Source organism: Gobius niger, assembly GCF_951799975.1.
Source record: "Gobius niger genome assembly, chromosome: 1".
NCBI classification, from domain to species: domain Eukaryota; kingdom Metazoa; phylum Chordata; class Actinopteri; order Gobiiformes; family Gobiidae; genus Gobius; species Gobius niger.
Genome location: NC_136852.1, coordinates 32,736,009 through 32,756,739, shown reverse-complemented (window position 1 = coordinate 32,756,739; position 20,731 = coordinate 32,736,009). Strand labels below are relative to the sequence as shown.

General features: G+C 44.4%; 1 protein-coding gene across 1 annotated transcript in view; it reads right to left on the bottom strand.

Annotated features, from left to right (window-relative positions):
• The window catches only part of LOC306964918 (roundabout homolog 1-like), a 461,783-nt gene that overhangs the window by 67,434 nt on the left and 373,618 nt on the right, over positions 1 to 20,731 (bottom strand). The window contains 3 exon segments of the mRNA XM_079559087.1: positions 10,969 to 11,096; positions 11,203 to 11,341; positions 13,259 to 13,379. Coding sequence (XP_079415213.1) covers positions 10,969 to 11,096; positions 11,203 to 11,341; positions 13,259 to 13,379 — 388 coding nt within the window.

Sequence of the window (20,731 nt, the reverse complement as noted above, 5' to 3'; positions counted from 1 at the left end):
TCCGCACACTCCCAAGGCTCTGATGGCCTATAGCCTCACACAGAACCAGACACACCTACCTGCACATGCAATAACCACCTCCGAGCGTCCCCGGGGAATGCTATTTTACCGTGTCTGTCCGTTGCCGCGACAACAGATAACATGATTGGAGGGTGGTGGTGGTGGTGGTGATGGGAGGAGGAGTAGGATGTCCCTGTCAGGGCGGTGAACGGATGACGGGTGACATGTTCAACTTACCAGACACGACTACAAAAAAAAAACAAAAAAACAAAGACACACAGAAGAGCAGGATGAATAAATCAATAATCAACAGTGCGGAGATGTAGAAAATCAAAAATAAATGTGATGTTTGTGGGTCAATGTGGGTACAGCGGTGGGTGAGGTGGGAACACGAGGGTGACGCGTGTCGTCTGGAAGGGCTGAAGAGGCTTCTGTGTTTGAGACTCTTGGGCGCAGTGACAAAGGATTGGTTGGGGTCACAGATTACATAGAAACCTTAGTTTCCACGGCTCAAAACATGTACAATAGGGTCCCAGCATAAGCATAGGAGCCAAAATGTACCTTTCTCTGAGCCATTGGGGGCCCTGGTGACCTTGTTTTGCTGTTGAGGTAAATTCTTTCTTGCCATGTCAGGACATCCTATGTTGTACATTTTGGATCTCAATAGAGGGATTGGTCATTGGGGCCAATAATATGAGTACGGTTTTGTGGAGACCGGTTGGGGAAAACCTTTAAGGGCCAGGTCTAGGTTCAGCAACACTACGTGCCCAAAGAATGAGATCAGCTGACGACCTGAGCATCCTGAATGACCAGGATATTGCGTCCATGGATTTCTTCTTCCCCGATGGCACGGGCATATTCCAAAACAACAAGGCCAGGATTCATCGGGCTCACATTGTGAAAGAGTGGTTCAGATCTTAACCATATTGAGGATCTTTGGGATGTGCTGGAGACGCTTTGTGCAGTGGTCACAATCTCAGCATCAATACAAAATCTTGGAGAAACATTAATGCAACACTGGATGGAAATAAATGTTTGGACATTGCAGAAGCTTATTGCAACACAGAGAATGCTAAAACCAAATGTTTGTGTATTTCATCATTTCGTTCCTGCTCTGATTTAATCTTTAACTGAACCCGCGGGAGGTGTTCCAGGTATGTCCTAGTGGGACAAGGCCTCGTGGAAGGCCCAGGACACGCTGGTGGGACTATGTCTCCGAGCTGGCCTGGTGTCGCCTCAGGGTCCCCCCAGAACAGCTGGAGGAGGTGTGCGACGTGCGTGCCTCGGGAAGTTTGAGCATCTCTGCTGAGACTGCTGCCCCCACGACCCGCCCCCGGATAAAGAGGAAGAAAATGGATGGATGGATGGATGAACCTAGTAGTGTTTGGAAGTGTTCATTTATTCTGAAAATGCTAACAAATAAATTATGCTGTTTTAAAAGCAGTTTTTCTAACCACACAGAACGGATCTCGTGGGGTTGTTGGGATTTGAAAATGCTAAGGAACCTCCGAGGTTGAAGAAGAACAACCAAAGTGAACAAGATGAAGCAAAACACTACTCCAGATCTGTTTTGTGTTGAGGGAACAATGTTACAACGTTGTTATAAAGTCGATTTAGCAAGCTCTCCATCAATGCCTTCACCTGCACTCGTGTAAGGCCGGGCTGCGCTTCATCCCCCGTTCAGACGTCAGCAGACTTTCGCGTGGGTCTGTGCAGCCTGTTGATGGGGGGGGTTTCCTTTCTTCCTGCTGTTGGCACTGCTTCTAATGCTGTTACATGGGCTATTAGCAAAGCGGCCTCGGGGACCATCGTTCCTCTGACAACATCCTACTGCACATAAATCAAAACGCACGCTACGCAAAACACGGTGGAAAAACAGGCTCACGTCGGCCAACGTCCATATGATATTTATGGCTGTCATTAGTTATGTCTAAACAGAAATCACAACACTTCATCCAGGTGGAGAACATATATGAAGTCAACTCGAGTGCCTTATTTTGAAGCTCTCTTGCTTGAGTTAACATTTGTCTATTCTTTCCAGTGACAAAAGCTGCATTACATTCCTATAAACCCATTCATCAAAGGTGTAAAGGTATAAAGTTCCGATTCCATGTTGTTCCGCTCTTTCTGGAGTTGTGCATAAGTATTAGGAGATAGAACTGCAGCGACTTCAGCACTAGAGCTGCACCGATCCAGCTATTTGCCTTCTGTTACCAACACTTGGGGTTTGCGTATTTACCGATACCGATTAAAAGAGACTGTTCTCCCTTGGTCCGCTGAAACGGAAAAGGAAAAAACATTCAGTGAAGTTTACTGGAGGTACCCACTGATCAGCCTTGGCAAATGCATAGAATTGATAAATATAGACAACTTCCAACATATATGATGATGTGATCTAATCGCAAAACGCCTTGTGGATTTCCAATGTTTCATCAGTGATTCAGTGAGAGTATTTCATAACTACAATAGAAACGCTGAGACCTTCAACAGTGGCCAATGTCTAATTAGTTTAAGCGTCCTAGCCTTGGTTAGTTGACCCTGGGGTATGTTGCACCAAGATTCCAGAACTTTTTCCTGGATCCCGGCTCCGAAATCCGATATCAGCATCAAATCAGTGCATCCCTAGTCGGCACCTCAACTCAGCGTGACCCCATTTTCTTCTTTTGTTCGTTGGAGCTTGGCGAAAACAAAGGAAATACTGTAGACCGAGAACCTCCACAAACTGTTGACTACTAGGTACATTTATATGTTACAGGCTTTAACCAGTCTCTCTGTAAGCTCCGGGCCCTTTGGTTCCGTAAGAACACGCTCCTCTCTGTGATTAGTTCTCAGACGATTTATCAGGCTCAGAGTTCAGCAAAGGAGCTTGTGATTTCGGTAAGCCGAGCGTAGAGAGTGAACATGGAAACAGTTGAAAGACAACTCGATGAACCGTGGCCACAGCGCTCTCATCCGAAGCTATTGGAAGAAATCAAAACACTTTTTCAGTTCAGTGACGGCTGGATTCCACGGATCTGCTCTTCATTTGCGGAATGATATTTGGGTCCAAGAAATGATTGATGAACTATTTGGTGGAGAATCTTTTCTATCTTCAAACTATCATGTTTTCCATTCAAATATAAATCAACTGTTACTTTTCTGAAAACTGTTTGATTGAAAGCCAAAATTGAAAAGCTAATGTTAAGGTAAACCCAATCAATATGCCATGTTTGAAGAATCTATTCTCTCATTGTCCTGTCTCATTTTCCCACATTTTCTTTTCCATCCCTCTATGGGTGCAGGAGGGATGCCGGCCCGACAAAAAAATATGGCCTGAACCTAAAATCTAGGGACAGCGAGGGAAAAGCATGACGTTGGACAGACATCAACACTGCGTTCCCAATTGTTATGCAAATTATATTTCAGTGTCATAAAGGTATAAAAAAAATGAAAACTCAAGGATGGTGTTGTGTCTCAGGGCTCTTTGAATCACTGATATCAATCTCAGACGCCTGTGATGATTAGTTGTCAAGTTAAGCCCAGTTAAGGGAAAAACTAGTGAAAAAGGATGTTCCACATTATAAAGCAGATCACCATTGTCAAGCAACATGGGAAAGAAAAAGGGTCTCTCTGCTGATGGAAAGCGTGAAATAGTTGAATGCCTTGAACTACGTATGAAAACCATCGATATTTCTTGAAAGATTAAGCGTAATCCTCGTACTGTTAAGAGATCTGTGGATGATTCTGAGCACACACAGGTTTGAGCAGATAAAGGCACAAGGACGGTTTCTGCCAGACAAACACATCAGCTTAAGAGAACAGCTGCTACAAAGCAGCAAACAGGTGTTTGAAGCTGCTGGTGCTTGAGACTTGTAGTTGTGCATAAACCTTCTACCCCTTTAGGATCCCTGAAGGTGAAGAAGAGCCGTGTTTTCCCGAACAAAATCATCTTCATCATGACAACGCACCATGTCCTGCTGTAAAGAATACCTCAGCATCACTGGCTGCTATGGGCATAAAAGGAGAGACACTCATGATGTGGACCCCCTCCTCCCCTGACCTCAACCCTATTGAGAACCTTTGGAGCCTCAACATCTATGAGAGTGGGAGGCAGTTTTCATCTGAACCTACGTGTCTTTTCTACAACTAAGTGGGTTAAAGCCGTGTGTACAGTGCATGAGTCCACTGGTCGGGGGGAAAAAATTGATTTGGTATAATGAGACAGGGAACCTTCGTAACCAAAGACGAGCTGCGGTAGACGGCAGGCAGGCTAGGAGCTAGGATCTGTCTCTTTTGTAGATATAGTCGCCTGTAAATCGTACATGGGTTTAGTGGAATCAATGGACAATGTGATTTGACAAACAAAATGAAGCTCTGGTTCACCAGTCCTCCCTCCTCTGTCTCTCCTCTGGTTTTCCCCACAGCGCCCTCAGACTAAACTTCTCCCCACGCGACAGCTGTCCCAACACGTCCCGCCTCCACACGGGGGTCCACTGTACAGGATGGTCCACTGCCCATCCTCCCTGCCCTCCGCGCCCTCCCTCCTGCAGCCCTAAGTAGCAGCGTGTCATTTCCGTGCGTGGGACAGCCGAGCGCTCGTCTCTAATCATCCAGACTGCAGAGCGACCGCATGTGGGACGTCCCGGACCAGGACTGGGGATGTTCACAGTGAACGAGGAGGCTTTTATGGAGCGGGTTTATGACGTGACTCCGGAGAGGATTTCAACTTTAATGAACGCGTCGCATTCTTTACTCGGAATGACAGCGCTTTTATGTGGGCATTTGATGGGTCCGCGTGGCTTTAGAAGGGACTTTTATAGAAGTTGCATGCTAGTGCTACAGTGCATGTTTGGCTTTGGGCACAAATTAAATATTTTACATCTTGTACTGTAACCGTTAAATCGAGAGAATATAGTGAATCTCAGGGTTTACAAGAGATCAACTTTAATGCTTTTTGATGCCCAAATACCATAATAGAATGCCACAAAGCTGGGGAAAAAAGCACATCATTCATTTCTTAGGATATTCAAACATTCAAACAAAACAAAAAAGGTACATTTCAGTCAAAACTGCAACTGAATATGTTTTAGACCATAACATAACACATTGAGGCCGCGCTGTTTTGGGGATTTAGCTGTAGAGTGTCAACAGTCATTTGTCATGATATTTGTAGCACTACAGGATATTCTATGTTATAGCTATGGACACATGCTATGGCTCGTTTGAAACAAGAGACTCTAAGCTCTCCATAGGAGAAGTTTAATTCTCCGTGCCTCGGTTCCTGAGAAATCCAAAACTAAACAGAGTCTAGTTTTGATCAAAATCACTGCTTTTTTTTCTAGATTCTGAGATAATGAGTGTTTTATGCAACACTCCTTTCTGATGAACTCCTCTCTGAAGAGACACTAACGTTATGGGAAGAATATGCCTGAATATATTCATTTCAAGTCAATTTTCAACGACAAGATTGTTGACGCGTTTTGATCGGTCACTTTTTATGGCGTGTGCATTTAAACAGCCTGGTTCTCAGATTGAAGACTTTAACAGGATGTTTCTCAGTTTAAAAACTCAGAGAAACATTAAAATCTCAACTGTTCAGATCTGTCCATGTGAAGCCGCTCTGCTTTGTCAAACGCTCTCCAGAGAGCGAGAGAGAAATGTCGGGTTTACAGCTTTTCACTGCGCAACACCACGCCCCCTCATACTAACACCACGCCTCCTCAGACTAACACCACGCCCCCTCATACTAACACCACGCCTCCTCAGACTAACACCACGCCCCCTCATACTAACACCACGCCTCCTCATACTGACACCACGCCCCCTCATACTAACACCACGCCCCCTCATACTGACACCATGCCCCCTCGAACTAGCACCACGCCCCCTCATACTGACACCACACCCCCTCATACTAGCACCACGCCCCCTCATACTGACACCACACCCCCTCATACTAGCACCACGCCCCCTCATACTGACACCACGCCCCCTCATACAAACACCACGCCCCCTCAGACTAACACCACACCCCCTCAGACGAAAAAAAGAAAGAAAAGAAATGCAATAATATATATAAAAAGTGTCCAGATCCTGTCTCTTCACAAGTTTTTGATCGTCATTTATTTCACTTCTGTTCATCACAGAGCTCCCAAAATCACACATAAGGTGCATTACAGTGTCTAGTTTTGTACTCGAACTCGGGACCTTCTAGCTGTGAAGCACAGGCACTAACCGCTGTGCTACCGTGCCTCCTGTTGAGCAACGTCCTCATTTTCAAATACATTTAACTCTAATGCCAATTTGAATCCAATTGAATGCTTTTCAATGCCCTGCGTGAACCCTAATTATATTTACAAAGCTACATCATAAAAGAATGACGGCTTGTGGGGGATTTTAAAGGCTTTTGTTTCATTTCATTAGATGACACTTTACATGCACCGTAGCCTAACAGTGTATTATAACAGAAGTCGTGGAATAAAATTATTTGTGTACATCATTATGCAAGAGCCTTACATAAGCAGACCTTTGTGCACTGTGCATCTATTTCTAAAGCGTTTTTAATGAGTAACTAGCAGCTAGTTGTTTATATTGCTCTGAAAGTCATAAAGGGAAGCTCATAAGTGAAGAATTTTGGATGTTAGAAATGCCTTTGGATGAGTTTGGCGCTGCGGCGAATGTCTTTTAAACCCCCGTCCGCTCAATCTGAAACATAATCAAGTCCCTGTCTGGACGTTACAGCAGCACGAGGAGAGGGCTTGGCGACACAGACGGCAGCGGGGTGGACTCGGGTTAAGATATTCCATCAAGTAAAAAACAAAAAGAGCACATTTCGTCTGCGCTGAAGTGGGGGGAGCTCTTAGCATTTCAAACCCGATCCTTCTGAAGCCTAAAGGAGAAAGGCCTATTGAACGGGCGCATCAATGGTGCTCCCTTTCATTACGGGAGCTTTCATGAGTGAAACAGAGACACGATGCGCAAACACAATGAGGCGAGCGCAGTATTGACGGGCTATTGGCAGGTGAGGCTACTCAAGCAGAAGAGGCCGCGCTCTGATCACCGTGTTCTGCAGTACATCAACCGCAGTTTTGAGCACTCCTATTCACTTTGGTCGTTTTTCCTTCTGCTGGAGCACTCCCATCTGTGTTTCCCACATTTTCTTGCACCCTGGAAGGAACATGAAATTGCATCATCAAGGTGCCATCGATTTGCCAGCATGAGAAAGCAGTTTCACAGCATGTTGCCCCTCTACAGCCAGCTAGAGGGCGCTCAAGGCCATTTCTGTGTGATCTGTTCTGGTCAAACCGTGATTCTCTGTGGTGCAGTAAGGGGGGGAAGGGTCTCGGGCAGTGGGATTGCCCTGTCTCCTCGTATCTAAGCTGAAACGACTGCATGAGTGACGTTAATATGGCAGGCCCGACCGCAGAGAGGCCCCCCCGCCCCCCACGCACATCACACCGCTCCGCAACGGGCCCCCGCCCTCGTCCCGTCCCAGCCGTTCTGCATCAGCGCCGGCCTTCACGGAAACCACAGCCGGCCCATTTGGTTACTGCTCTACATACAGAGAAGGGAAAAGTGTGCGGACGCTTTCAGGGACTGTATGGGGTCTAAATGGAATTTCTTTTTCCAAAATACTACAATTAGTTTCATCATTTAGATTTTAATATCAAGAACCAGTCCAGAGCGGCTGATACACTTTTTGTTAAGGTTTCTAGCTAACTCTTAATACTCTAATATGGAAATGTTTTACATTTTACAAATAATAAAAGGTACAAAAACGCTGAATATGAGATATCTATGTTGTATATTGCTCCAAACGAGAAACATGATTGTAATATTATGCATCTTCTTTCTACATGTTACAGTTAAATAAAGTACACATTTACCACAACAGAAAGTGCTTGTTATTCATAGGAGAAACAGGTATTTGCAAAGCTGACAACAATACTGGACTGAGCATCGAGTCCAATTAGTTGATCCTGAAGCTCATTTGAAAGCTCTTAACCCTTAGAATTTTAGGTCGTCGCATGAATTATCGTAACTAGCCGCTGTAGCATAACCAATGCCACTAACGTTACAGAAGTTCTGATTGGGTCACAAATATATGGAGTCAATATGTATTGACTAGGTTCGGGAGCAAGACCACGCCTTAACCTATCACGCTCACAAGCCTTTATATACCAAGCCAAGCCTCGTCATCTCAGTATGTTTGAAACTGTCGACCCCTCCCTTCCTTCATGTCTGTTCCATTTCAGCAATAATTCTCCTGCTTAGAAGGGGGGGGTCCCGAAGAGCTGGGTTCATCCAAGACGGAGGCCCCACCCACAGTCTCGCCCAGTTTCACTCCACACTATAACCTTGTGAATAAAATCTAAACTGCACTTGTTATGGCGTGGTCCTTGCTAGTGAAAAGAATATTTCCTGGCCTCTGTTGTTTGCATATTATAGTTTATGAAGATGAAACATGTTGCTGATTTATATGCAAAGCATCAGTTTAAGGATGTGAACTGTCTAAACCTGATGTTTATACACTGCCTGATCAAAATAAAAATGTCCCACGCTCTAATATGGGTGGCATGGTGGCACAGCGGTTAGCTCTTGTGCTTCACAGCTAGAAGGTCCGGGTTGGATCCCCGGCCGGGGGGGCCTAAATGTGGAGTTTACATGTTCATACCATACCACTAAAAACACATACAATAGGCCAGGATGAATGTACTGAGCGTGTGAGCGAGTGAGTGGTTGGTGGTGGTCAGAGGGGCCGATGGCACAGACTGGTAGCCTCACTTCCGTCAGTCTATCAGGCCAGGGCAGCTGTGGCTACATTAGTAGATAACCACCACCGAACAATGACGACAGTGAGAAACTACTTTAAGAAACTTGTTAACACAGGCTTGTAAAGAGCAATACAAGTGGAAGCCATTATTATCATCATCATTATCACCATCATAATGTTCAGTAGTTCCTTGCTTTGCTTTGATTACAGCACTTTTCAACAAGCTTCTACAACGTCCAAAGATCCAGTATTTCTTTTTCACTAATAATCTGAATAAAGAAAATATTTACGTGTTCCTCTAGCAATAAAAGGTTTTATCTCATCTAAGACCAAACCAAATCTACTCAAACTCTGATGATTCTTTTTCCAGTGTTGGATTCTCAAAGCTCACATATCGCTCCAGTTGGAAAGACTTCTCTCGGTCAGGGTTAGGGCTTACTTTGTGAATAGGGAGGTCTACAGTCTGGGCTTTACATGCAGTAGAATTGACAATAACTGAACCTCTTCTCCAAGCCCATCCCTCCCACATCATCCGAAACAGGTCGTAGGTAATAGTCTGTGATTCTCTAGAGATTTAAGGATGATCCAGACCCCCACATCGCCTCCTGTGACCCCAGCTGCTCCGTATCCCAGCCCTTCAACATGCCGTCCACATGCTTCGGTCAAACATGGAGGAGCAGCTCTCTGGAGAAATGACCGGGAGGGATCGATTCGCCTCGAGGGTCGGGCGGAAAAGGGGACAACATCAGCGTGAATGGATTTAGCAGTTTTGCGAAATGAGAAATCAATCAGGTAATTGAGAGAGAAGAGTTGAAGGTGACGAGACAATCGTTTGGCCGTTTGCGGAAAAGATTGCAACCCTGGCCACGCAGAGATGACTCTGGGGTAGACTGAGTGACGGCACACTCCGAACAGAGTCGCTCATTTTACGGTCGCAGTTACCCGACTGCAAAGGCTGGAACGATTTAGGCTGTGTAATGCTGACAAACCAGTGGTGCTGTGATAAATGCTCAGAACGGCTCTGAAAGTCCAAGTCCGAATCATTTCTGCAGCAGAAGAGAAGGAAAAGAAACATATTTTTTGTTCTCCCATCACATGTGTTTCAAGTAAGCTTTGAACAGAGTTAAAGGAACAGGCCACCGTTTTTGATATGTTCTTACCTGAGCTTAGACGGGTTGATGTACACCTGTCTGTGCTTTGTGTGTGCCTGTGGAAGAGCGTGGGAGCTTCTAACATCACCCCCGTTTGGAGCTAAAGGAATACATTGGGAGAGGCCAAATGCTAACAATATCTTTGGCTGTTTTGCGTGACTGAGGGCACGCACAAAGACCAGACAGTTACGTATCAACTCATCGAAGCTCAGGTAAGAACATATCTCAGTATGGAAAAACAGTGGCCTGTTCCTTTAATTTTTGACATTTTATTTTAGTCTTTGGATGAAAATGCTATTCAGTGTTAGTCCAGATTTAGTCAAATAATTCTCTTCTGTTCCAGTCTAGTTTTACTCACTAAATTTGAAATTAATTTAGTCATAGTATTTATGATAATCATATTTAATCAAAGTACTCTGCTTCATCTTTGTTCTCCTTTGGCAATGAAGCAAACGGTCTTTTGGAAGTTTGTATGATTTTAATCTCTTCTTTTCATATTTAGCCTCAGATGTTTAAGATCGATATGAGGTGTTTTATTTGTCATTATACAACAACTGTACACTGGAATTTGTCCTCTGCATTTGACCCATCCTTCCACGCCGCTGAGACGACCCGTAAGGAGCAGTGGGCGACGGCTGTACTGCGCCCGGGGACCCATCTCCAAATGTGGAGTCACCTATTGTACATGTATTTTAGAGGTGGGGGAAACCGAAGCACCCGGAGGAAACCTACACAGACACGAGGAGAACATGCAAACTCCACGGAAAGGCCCCGTCCAGGTGGGAATTGAACCCAGGACCTTCTAGCTGTGAAGCACGAGCGCCAACCGCTGTGCTGCTGTGCATTTTCTAGCCAAGTGTAAGGTAGTTTGAGATCATTATCAAACACCTGCAAAAGCATCATGTACGGTTTTGGGAAAATGACATTAGACTATTTTAGGTCTTAAATACTGCGGCGAGAAAATGTCCCCTTCCTTTGTCACTGGCCCAGGATCTCGAGTGTGAATATGTAATGGGTGGTTCTGTGTGTGTGTGGTTCAAGAGCATCAGTTTTTCTGGGCGTTACCGTGGACGGTGAGCGTGGCCGACGCCTCCGCCTTGCCCACCATGTTCTCGGCCAGGCAGGTGTAGGAGCCCACGTCGGCGGAGGTCAGCCGGCGCAGCTTCAGCGTGTGGTCCTCGCGGATCTCGTACCTGCGGCGAAACCAGGCGTGGTGAGGTGAAGCGAAAAGGATCCACATTGGTCCACGTGCTGCAGGTGAATAGGGAAACTTTATAGCACTGCCTCTACAACACGCACCTTCCTTTGGGCAGCTCCCCGTCGTCCTTCCTCCAGCGGACCGTGGGCACCGGGTCCCCTCTGGCCTCGCAGCGGAACTCCACGCCTTGGTCCACCAGCACCACCTGACTGCCCGGGCGCTTCACGAAACTGGGCCGCTCTGAGGAGGGAGGAGGACAACGGCACTGTTAACAGCTTGGGTAAAATCGACCTCGGCGTGTTCCGTTCAACTCTTTCATGAACATCTATTTTCCCTCCTCAACAACGAAGAAAGAGAATCGAACATAAAAGGGTTTGATAGTCCATCTTTGGTGCCTTCGATGTAATACGTTGATCCGTGCCGGTGCAGCGGGAGCCAGCCTGCTGTGGGATCTGTGGCGTATATTGTTTTCATAAATCTGGGTTAGGTTCTGAAAGTGGGGGATTAGCGATTGAAAAGTTGGAGGAGTCCCAGTGGAAAACGGCGTCTTGGGGGGAAAGCTCGGTTTGTCTCGGTTCCTGTGCGGTTTCCTGATAGACGACTAAATTATCAATGCTGTAATTTTCCATATGAAGACACAAAGTGAAGGGCTACGTTTTTTTCCACATTTTTGTTTCATCTGCATCATCTGCATCATCATCAACTGCAACATTTAGATAAGAAAACTCTTCTTAAATAGTCGAGGATTTAGACTATATCTCTGATTCCGACAGATTTAGTTATGTTTGGACCAACTTTGGAACAAATTGTGGTTAGAATGCTGGGGTCAGAAGAGGTCATAGGTAACAGTCAGACTATGCTAGCCCCAGAATACCTTTGAGAAACTCCTGTAGTTAGTTAGATCTGATAGATATATGCTATCAAAGCAATATCAGACTGATTACAAAGGCCTCCTCTGTGACTGGGGCTGGTGAGGACTCTGTGGGGTCAGTCATGGGCAACTCTCTCCTCTGATGGACAACAGCAGCCACTCCCTGTGTGAACTGGTGCTGAGGCAGAGGAGCTTCATGTTTCAGTGAAAGACTCAGAAAGTCTTTTGTGCACAGAACAATTAGGCGGATACTTTCATTACACGGTCCTACTTATTCTTGCTATTATTGGGTAATGTAAGCAGCTTACAAACTGATCAATCATGTGTGTCTAATCTCAGGTTTTACTCTTGCACAGACGCTTCATGTTTATTGTATTGGAACAGCCAAAAAGAAATCCACAAATCTTCAGCAATAGAGACATGGTCCTTTGCAGACCACTCAATCTCCAGATTAATAATACTCATAAAACCATTCCAAAGAGGTGTTTGAGAGCCACTGGCAATATTTAGCTTTGAGCAAGCGTCCACTGTTATAAGTTAAAGGAATAGGCCACCGTTTTTACATACTGAGATATGTTCTTACCTGAGCTTTGACGAGTTCTATAGGACCTGTCTGATCTTCCCCCGTGCCTTCAGTCACGTAAACACAGCACAGACGGCGTTAGCATTTAGCCTCTCCCTCTCTCCTCTATAGCTCCAAAACAGGTCAAGATAGAAGCTACCAAGCTCTTCCACGTTTTCCCTATTTAAATATGGTTACGTGAAGTGTTACACTACAGAGTATAATTACACAAAATTAAACAATGTGGATAAAAGGGGGAACTATATTGTAAGGCGTAATAATACCAGGAGTAGTTTGAAATTTGCGCAGTAATCTTCACTTTACTGCGCAGTATTCTTCACTTCACTGTACGGATGCCAAATTACTTCACATAACCATATTTAAATAGGGACAACGTGGAAGAGCTTGGTAGCTTCTATCTTGACCTGTTTTGGAGCTATAGAGGAGAGAGGGAGAGGCTAAATGCTAACGCCGTCTGCGCTGTGTTTACGTGACTGAAGGAACAGGGGAAGATCAGACAGGTCCTAAAGAACTCGTCAAAGCTAAGGTAAGAACATATCTCGGTATGTAAAAACGGTGGCCTATTCCTTTAAGATAAATATGTCTCCTGTCTCATGTGTACTTCGCGACTGAGATAGTGCTTCTGCAAAGGTATCTACTTTAGCTGCGGATGAGCGGGTTCCAGCAGCTTCCATGTCAGTGACAGAACCGCTGCAAGACTTACCCAGCACCGTGAGCTCAGCCACCTCGCTCTCCCGCTCTCCCACCATGTTGGTCCCCACGCACACGTACTTCCCCGCGTCACTCTTCCGGGCGTTCGTGATCATCAGCTTCCCTCCGCGGATCTGCAAGACAGAGATAAAAAACAACGGTGAGGATTGGAACTGGAAAGGTTTCTTCTGATCACGAAGGAAGCCCTGATCCAACGAGGACAAAGGCAGAGCGCTCAGAACGCAAGCAGCCTCCTGCGCCTGAGAGAGTGAAATCCATCCCTCCAAAACAAACTGGGGAGGCCTGACCACGATTAGGGGCACTGGGAGAGTGTTTAACGGTGTTTCACTCCAAGGACAATTGATTTGGGATCCTGTAAGGCTTGGATTGCTGTGTCTAACCCTAACCCACAGCTGACAGGGTTAGAGCTCTCTGAACATGGAACACAACAGTCCTGCACCTCCTTCAGATCCAGAAGTATGTTTTCCATATATCCACAGACCCATCCCTTAAACCTGAAGTCCATATAAAGAATCTTGAAGAAATTAAAGTATTGATATCTCGACATCTTGACCAAACACACACCACCTCTTGTTTGTCTTTGAACTGGTCTCTCCTGATTTAAATATTATACTTTTTTTCCCCTCTTGCTCTCTCTTTTGGTGTTTTAAGTGGACATTTGCATATGGGGCTTGAAAACACTGATATTTGTCTTTGTATGACTTGAAATAAGAAGTCCAGGGCTGGTTATGTGCTTTACAAATGTTGATGAGAGAGCTTTTCTATGACAGAGCAAAAAAAGCACAGAGCGGAGCACTTCAGTTGAACAGTTGAAGAGAAAACCTGGAAAAAACAACCAAAGTAAACAGGATTTTTGCGTCTTTGAACCCAAGAGCAGCAGCAGCAGCAGCACGTTGAATTGTATTTTGGACTAAAGCGGCATCGTGCCTTCACAGGACCGTACGTTTGACCTCGCCGTGACCCCGGCTGTCCGTAAAAACCTCTCTGAGAACAGACACCTTCCTTGCGGATCTGAAGCATTCCTGGCCGGCCTGTTTAATATTCATGGTCGGGACCGGAGGTGGAGGAGGCGGGCGAGGTGGGGCGGTTGTTGGATTGTGTGGGACGTCCCGCGGAGCTGGAGGGGGTTTTGAAGTGTCCTTGTGTTACTGTTTGTTTGAGGAAAGGCTTAGCGGCTAAAAGGCTGCGACACTCCAAAGAACACTGAAGGTCAGGGAGAGGGAGGGGGGAGGGCTGGGGGTGACTTTTACATGAGGATCCACTTAAGCCACACTCCCCACGCTGGACTTTGACCCTCTGTTGTGACGGTTTGGAGCTGTATGGATCAGGATTTCTCAAAGACTCACTGCTCCCTCTACACTTAGACCACAGACAGAGGTGTTTCTTTTGCTGTTTGGCCTTTTGAAAACAATGTAAGGAATGACATCTTTGCACAAAAGTATTATTGGAAGCTGAACGTTATTACAAAGCAAAAAGAAGGTCCCGGATTTGATTCAGAGACTGTTTAGAGCAGGGGGTGCCCAAAATGTTTTTCTCCGAGGGCCAAAATGAAAAAGTGCCTATTTTTCGTTATATACATTTGCAATTAATGCTATTTATGCAAAAAAACATGAACAAAAACAAATGTTAACTATGGCACAAGTTTTAATAGAACAAAATCCATTATTGTAGCAATATATCTACAGCACCTACAGTGACTTAATCCCATTCATTAGTTAACTCAAAGAAAATGCGAATATAGATCATTGTAATAGTGTCAGTTCGGCATCAATTCTCAATTCTCGTTCTTCAAAGTCAATTTTTAACATGTACCTTTGTTGAAGCCAACGACCTTTGCAATAAAAGTTGGAAAAATGGTAAAGTACAACGCTCTGTGATTGAAAAATACCAAGACGCCACAACAGTATTTCCTTTACTTTGCAAAAGCAGTGAAACAGCGCCCCCAATTTGACGCTGGTGGCCAAAAAAAGTGTACTGCAGCCATATTTACCATTGAGAATGAATGGGAGAGAGCTAGTATAACAGATGTGGACACAAAAGTAGGTCACCCTCTGACGGGGCAACGTAATTGTTCCGGTGGGCCAAACTTTGGGCACCCCTGGTTAAGAGATTGCATGTTCTCCCCATGTCAGATTGGGGTTCCATTAGGTGTTCCATTTCCCCTCCAACTCAAAACATCACTGAACTAGACAAGTTTGATCATCATCTAAATCTCCGAACCTGGAGATGGTAAAATGTAAGGTTTTGATTTGATTGGAAGCGCGAGAAACCGGAGCACCAAGAGGAAGCCTGTGCGGAGAGCCTGCAAACTCTACATAGAAAGGCCCCACCAGGTTAGCATCAAGCATAGCCCTTGTGAAAACTAATTAGTGAGTCCCACAAAGTCAAAAACACAGTAGAAGACCTCTCTTTCCTGCTGCGCCGACAGAATGATGCCAACTCGGTTAATTGCACAAAACTATAGCTTCACCAAGCTCCACCGACTGCCATCTACGCCCAATGGTGGTTTTCTCACCAAACCCAAGTGTCCTTCTGTGTGTAAAAACCTGCTCGACCAGGAGATCATCGTGTTGGTGTGAATGGGCCTTAAGATCTCTACCATTGGCCACTACAACCGGCTCATGTTCTTAAGCATGTTCCTCTGGGAGACGTAAACACATCTTCCACACTCTCCCTTCATTACATCACGGTCTTAGTTTATCCACTCACCGCACTTTGCAAAATGTCCGTCTCCTTTTTTTTCCCCCTTTCACTTTTCAATTTTTGGAGCTCATCTACTGACAGAAAAATATCAGCGCCCCACAGATTAGCACTGACCATTTCGCTGAAGCTTCCGGGGCAGACAGCTCTATCCCGCAGCTTTTGTCTATGTCATTTGGCCGGGCTGATAGCGCCCGCGTCCATTCAAACGCCGCGCACTCTCCGGTGTTCACAAAGCGCTTCATTTTCTCGGCCCATAATTAGCCACAACCTCCACACAAAAGCGCCCGGACAATGAGGAGCGTTCGGCGGCTTTCACCGAGCGCCCAAACAGACCTCACTGACGACAATGGAGCGGGCTAAACGCTGGCATCGCACCCGTGTCTGTTTGCGTCTGCTCATGAAGACGTGATCGTTCCGTGGAAGAACTGGTTTGACAGACTAGGATGCAGCTAACTCACACAAACTCCTCCGCCCGCTGCACGTAGAGTCATTATTAGGGGAGTAAAAGTGTTGTCTGAGACGATACATCTGACAGCTCTGGTGGGCGGGATCGACAAACCGAGTACAAAGACATGAAAAGAACTAATGACACCGACATAGACGTCTGAGGGAAAAGCGACATCTCCGTTCAAATCAACAGAACTAAACTCGTGAAAAAAGTTCCAAAAGTTGATCTGACTGATATGGGATTTGTGAGAGTCTTGAGAGTTTGCATGGTGTGCTACATATGTGCATCTGTGATTGGATAGATAAGAAACTTAAAGAGAAATGATTGGCTGTGAACCGGTTTCCAACAAAAAGTATGAGCGACTGGGTGGACGGAGTACGTTGGCACCATGGCATGAGTCTTTAAGGTTTAAAGCAAAATCCAAATTGACGATTGAGTTCTCCTATTTCAGTATTTTTGCACACTGCATAACCCAATCCTGTTTAAGATCTGAAGTCCGCTCTTTCTTTGGCTCCGTGATGCATGTTAAAGTCAAACATCGGCTCTGGTATCCTAAAGTGTTTTCAAGAAGGAGCATGGCCTGGAGCCGGCCAACCTGGGCAATGTATGGAAGAACACAAACCAAAACCAAATTAAAAGGAAGGCCATACTTTAAAGTTAAGATCATTCAAAAACTGACTGATCAAACACTTTTGTTTTGATAAGGGAACATTGAAACATGGCATGAAAGCTAATTATAATGTCCAATTCATCACAAACCACTCAAAACAATTGACCAAACAGGGCTGGGTACCGTTAAACGATACCATTCTGGTATCAGAAAAGAAGCTAAGGTTCTACTTGTATCTTGTATGTACGTATATGTGTGTCTGCTTGTCTATTTCGGGTTTGTTTGTTTCTTTCATCCTCCTTCTCTGCTCTCCAAATCACATAATTATTGATCCCCCTGTCTCTTTTTAATTTATCTATCAAAGAATAGTAGTATTTACTTACTTACTTACTTACTTTCAATTAATTTAGTTTTATTATTATTATTTTAATATTATCTAATTGTTATTGTCTAATTGTTATTTTGTTATTTTGTTATTTTTTCCTTTCTTCCTCAAGCGCCAGCCTCTGACACCCACCATGGCAATTCCCATAATCAATATTACTAAAATTCATGCGCACACCCAAACACACTCTCTGTCCAAGGGAAAAACAAAGAGAAAAAAAATCTATATAATGAAAGCAAACCTGTGTCTACTCTTGTTGTCTTTGTCTCCCCACCCATCAATGTATGCACATCCTCTTTCTTCAACTGCCGTCTCGTTTCGCCCTGTTTAACAGAGCCGTTTAGCTCGGCTGCCTTTGTTTGTATTTGTGTAAAAACTAAAAAAAAAAAAAAAAGATTCTACTTGTAGTATCGAAAACAAGAACCAAAGGAAAATCGTATATTAATTAATTATTATATAATCGTGATTATTCCCCATTTTTTCCACATTTCTTGGAGATGAACCCGATATTGTAAATTAGCAGATCTTTCACACATTATTGTTCTGTTTTCTGGTTCTCGACCACAAATATTCTAGGTATCGAATGAAGTATTGTTCAGGTATCAGTATCGAACACCAAGTATCGTTAAATGCACGTACTGTCCATGTACAGGTGTATATAAATATAGCAATGATGGTTCTATATGGGGCAGCATCAGACGGCAGCAACAACCTGTCACCATTCCATTCCATACTTAAGAATGTACTATAAGACAGTATTCCAAACCTGTTTTTGTACCAAAGACAATGTAAACTTATTTCCTATGTTTGTACCTTAATTGTACCATAATGAGCTGGTCTCAGAGAACAAACCGGAATGTAAAAGAACGGCAGCTGTAAAGTTTGTAAATACGTTTAAAGGGGTAGGCATAAGTAAGCATTGTTTGCTTCAGCCTACTCCCTTTTGGGCATTATTGTGTTTCTTTTCTTTTGTAACAACTCGGAACTTGAAATTGCTCAAATAAACTAAACTAAACTAAACTAAAAAAAAAAGTACTGGTATCGAACAAAGTTTAACAGTACCCAACCCGATTAACTAACCCGGTCACTTCTACAGAGCTGTGTTGGTGACTGGAGCTCTGTGATGTATCCGTGGGCACTAACATGTATTATCACAGGGTTTTGATTGATTACACTTGGATTCCTGTTCACTTTTACCCCCTTCACTTCGCCCTAGGTAATTACAACACAAATATTCCTTCTTTCTGAAATACACGCAGTATTATATATTTCTGAAACAATATAAATAAACATAAAAGTCTTGTAACAAAGTAGCTAGTGGAACAGATTTCCCCCCTGTTGTCCATGCTGGGAGCAGGTCTGGAGCCGTAGGAGGCTTCAGGAGGCTGTGCAGTCTGCTCTCCACCATCTCCAAGGAGACCCCACGTTCAGGCATGTTCATGTGGGAGGAATGGCCCGCTCCCAGGACCACAACGCTCCACAATACAGTCTGAGCCTTCACGCGCTCAGCTGTTCTCCACATTACAGAGATTCCACTCTCAGGCCCAATTTACGCTCTCGTAAAACTCTCCTCGACAGCCAAGAGTTTTGGTGCACTTTGGTGAATGCATTTAAATGAAAAAGAGACAAGTCAAGTTCCCTTTTATTTCTCTACCGGAAAATCTATGTGTCCAAAGGTTTATCATTTTGCATTATCCTCATCCTTAGCGATTTTGACGACACAATCCAAGGCTGTCTACAGAAATAGCTTATTACCTCAAACCTCTAGTTTTCATATCACATCCGTCATGGCCGCCCTGACCCCCGGACACCGGCCAGACCCTGTCAGCACGAACACTTCCCCACACTTCACTATCAAACATGACGCTCGCTCTATTTCCAAGTGCCCCTTTGGGAACGGCCTCTCCGGGAGCCCTTGTGCGTGACGGAGGTTTACAGTGAGCGCTACCAGCTGCTGTCAACAGAACCTAGCTTCAGCGCGCAGCGGGCTAACGCTAACACGGACACGGGCTGTGGCTCCGACTCATTTGGTGTGAGTGTTTACAGGCTGCCCCGACGGGACGGGGGAAAAAGAAAGGCTGCTGTAAGTCTCAAGGCCGTGCGAATGTGGGGGGGAGGAACTGGGCTGAGACGGAGGAGCTGCGGCCTTCAGAAGTCTGCTTTTAATTGGAAATGCTAAAGTTAGAGCGGTCAAGCTAACGTGCCAGACTTTGAGCAACAACCTGACTTAAAATCTAGGACAAGAATAATGTTCAGAGTTAGCTTTAGCAGATGAAAAGCACGTTGGAAATGTGGAACAATTGTATTTAAAATATAGTTTCATTTCGACTTAGCCCTGAGTTAGTGTAGTCATTAGTCTAGACCTGTTACATATTTGATTCTTAACTTTATGAGACGTTATTTTCTTCGTGGACTCAGAACTGGTTCAGTCTGAATATCCTGGTTTTATCTTAAAAGTTTCCTCATGAAACAGTTTAAATTCTCCAGGTGGTTCACTTTGCCTTATAGGTTTGTTTTAAACCTGTAAGATGTAAGTTTACTCATGGATTAAACATGATTTACTACAGAGTTTAGTAAAGGTACTACCTGCCAATAAATGTATGGATCACTGATTTCATGACGTGATTTATGGCTCTTTTACTGAGAAATCTCTGGTCAAAAATACTCTGACTAGATTATTTGAAAAGGGGCAGTGCGATATAAACAGAATGTTTAAAGCTACACACATTGATGTCTTTTTGAATTGTTTTCATCAGTAAGTAGAGTAGAGAAGCCTGCTTTGGTCCACGCCCTCACCATTGAGCAACATTTATTTGTTTAACTGCAACTTGAATGCCTCCCTCTCACAGTCTGTCGGTGCTGCTGTAATCATGAGGAGAAACAAAGACCTGATGGCTCTAGTAGATGTAGGATAAAACACCGTGGACTGTTTTAAATCCCGTCTTCAAACCCACTTTTATTCTCTGGCTTTTAACACCATGTGAGTTGTGTGGTCCTCTGTGTCTTTTATTTGTGTGGTTTTATCTATTTTTTTTATTTTTTATTTTTTAATGTTTAAATTTTTATTGTTTTAATGTTTTATTCTTATTGCTTTAATTTTCTTGTGCAGCACTTTGGAAACTCTTGTTTATGAAATGTGCTATAGAAATAAAGTTGGATTGGATTGGTTGGATTAGGATTATTAAACAAACGGACATTTCATGAGGATTTCAGCTGCATCAGAGCAGGTCTGTCAGATGTTCAGTTCATGATCTTTTTCTAATCTTCTGCCATGATGCTAAATCGTTAGCTGCTAGCTACTGTTGCTTCAAACATTTGC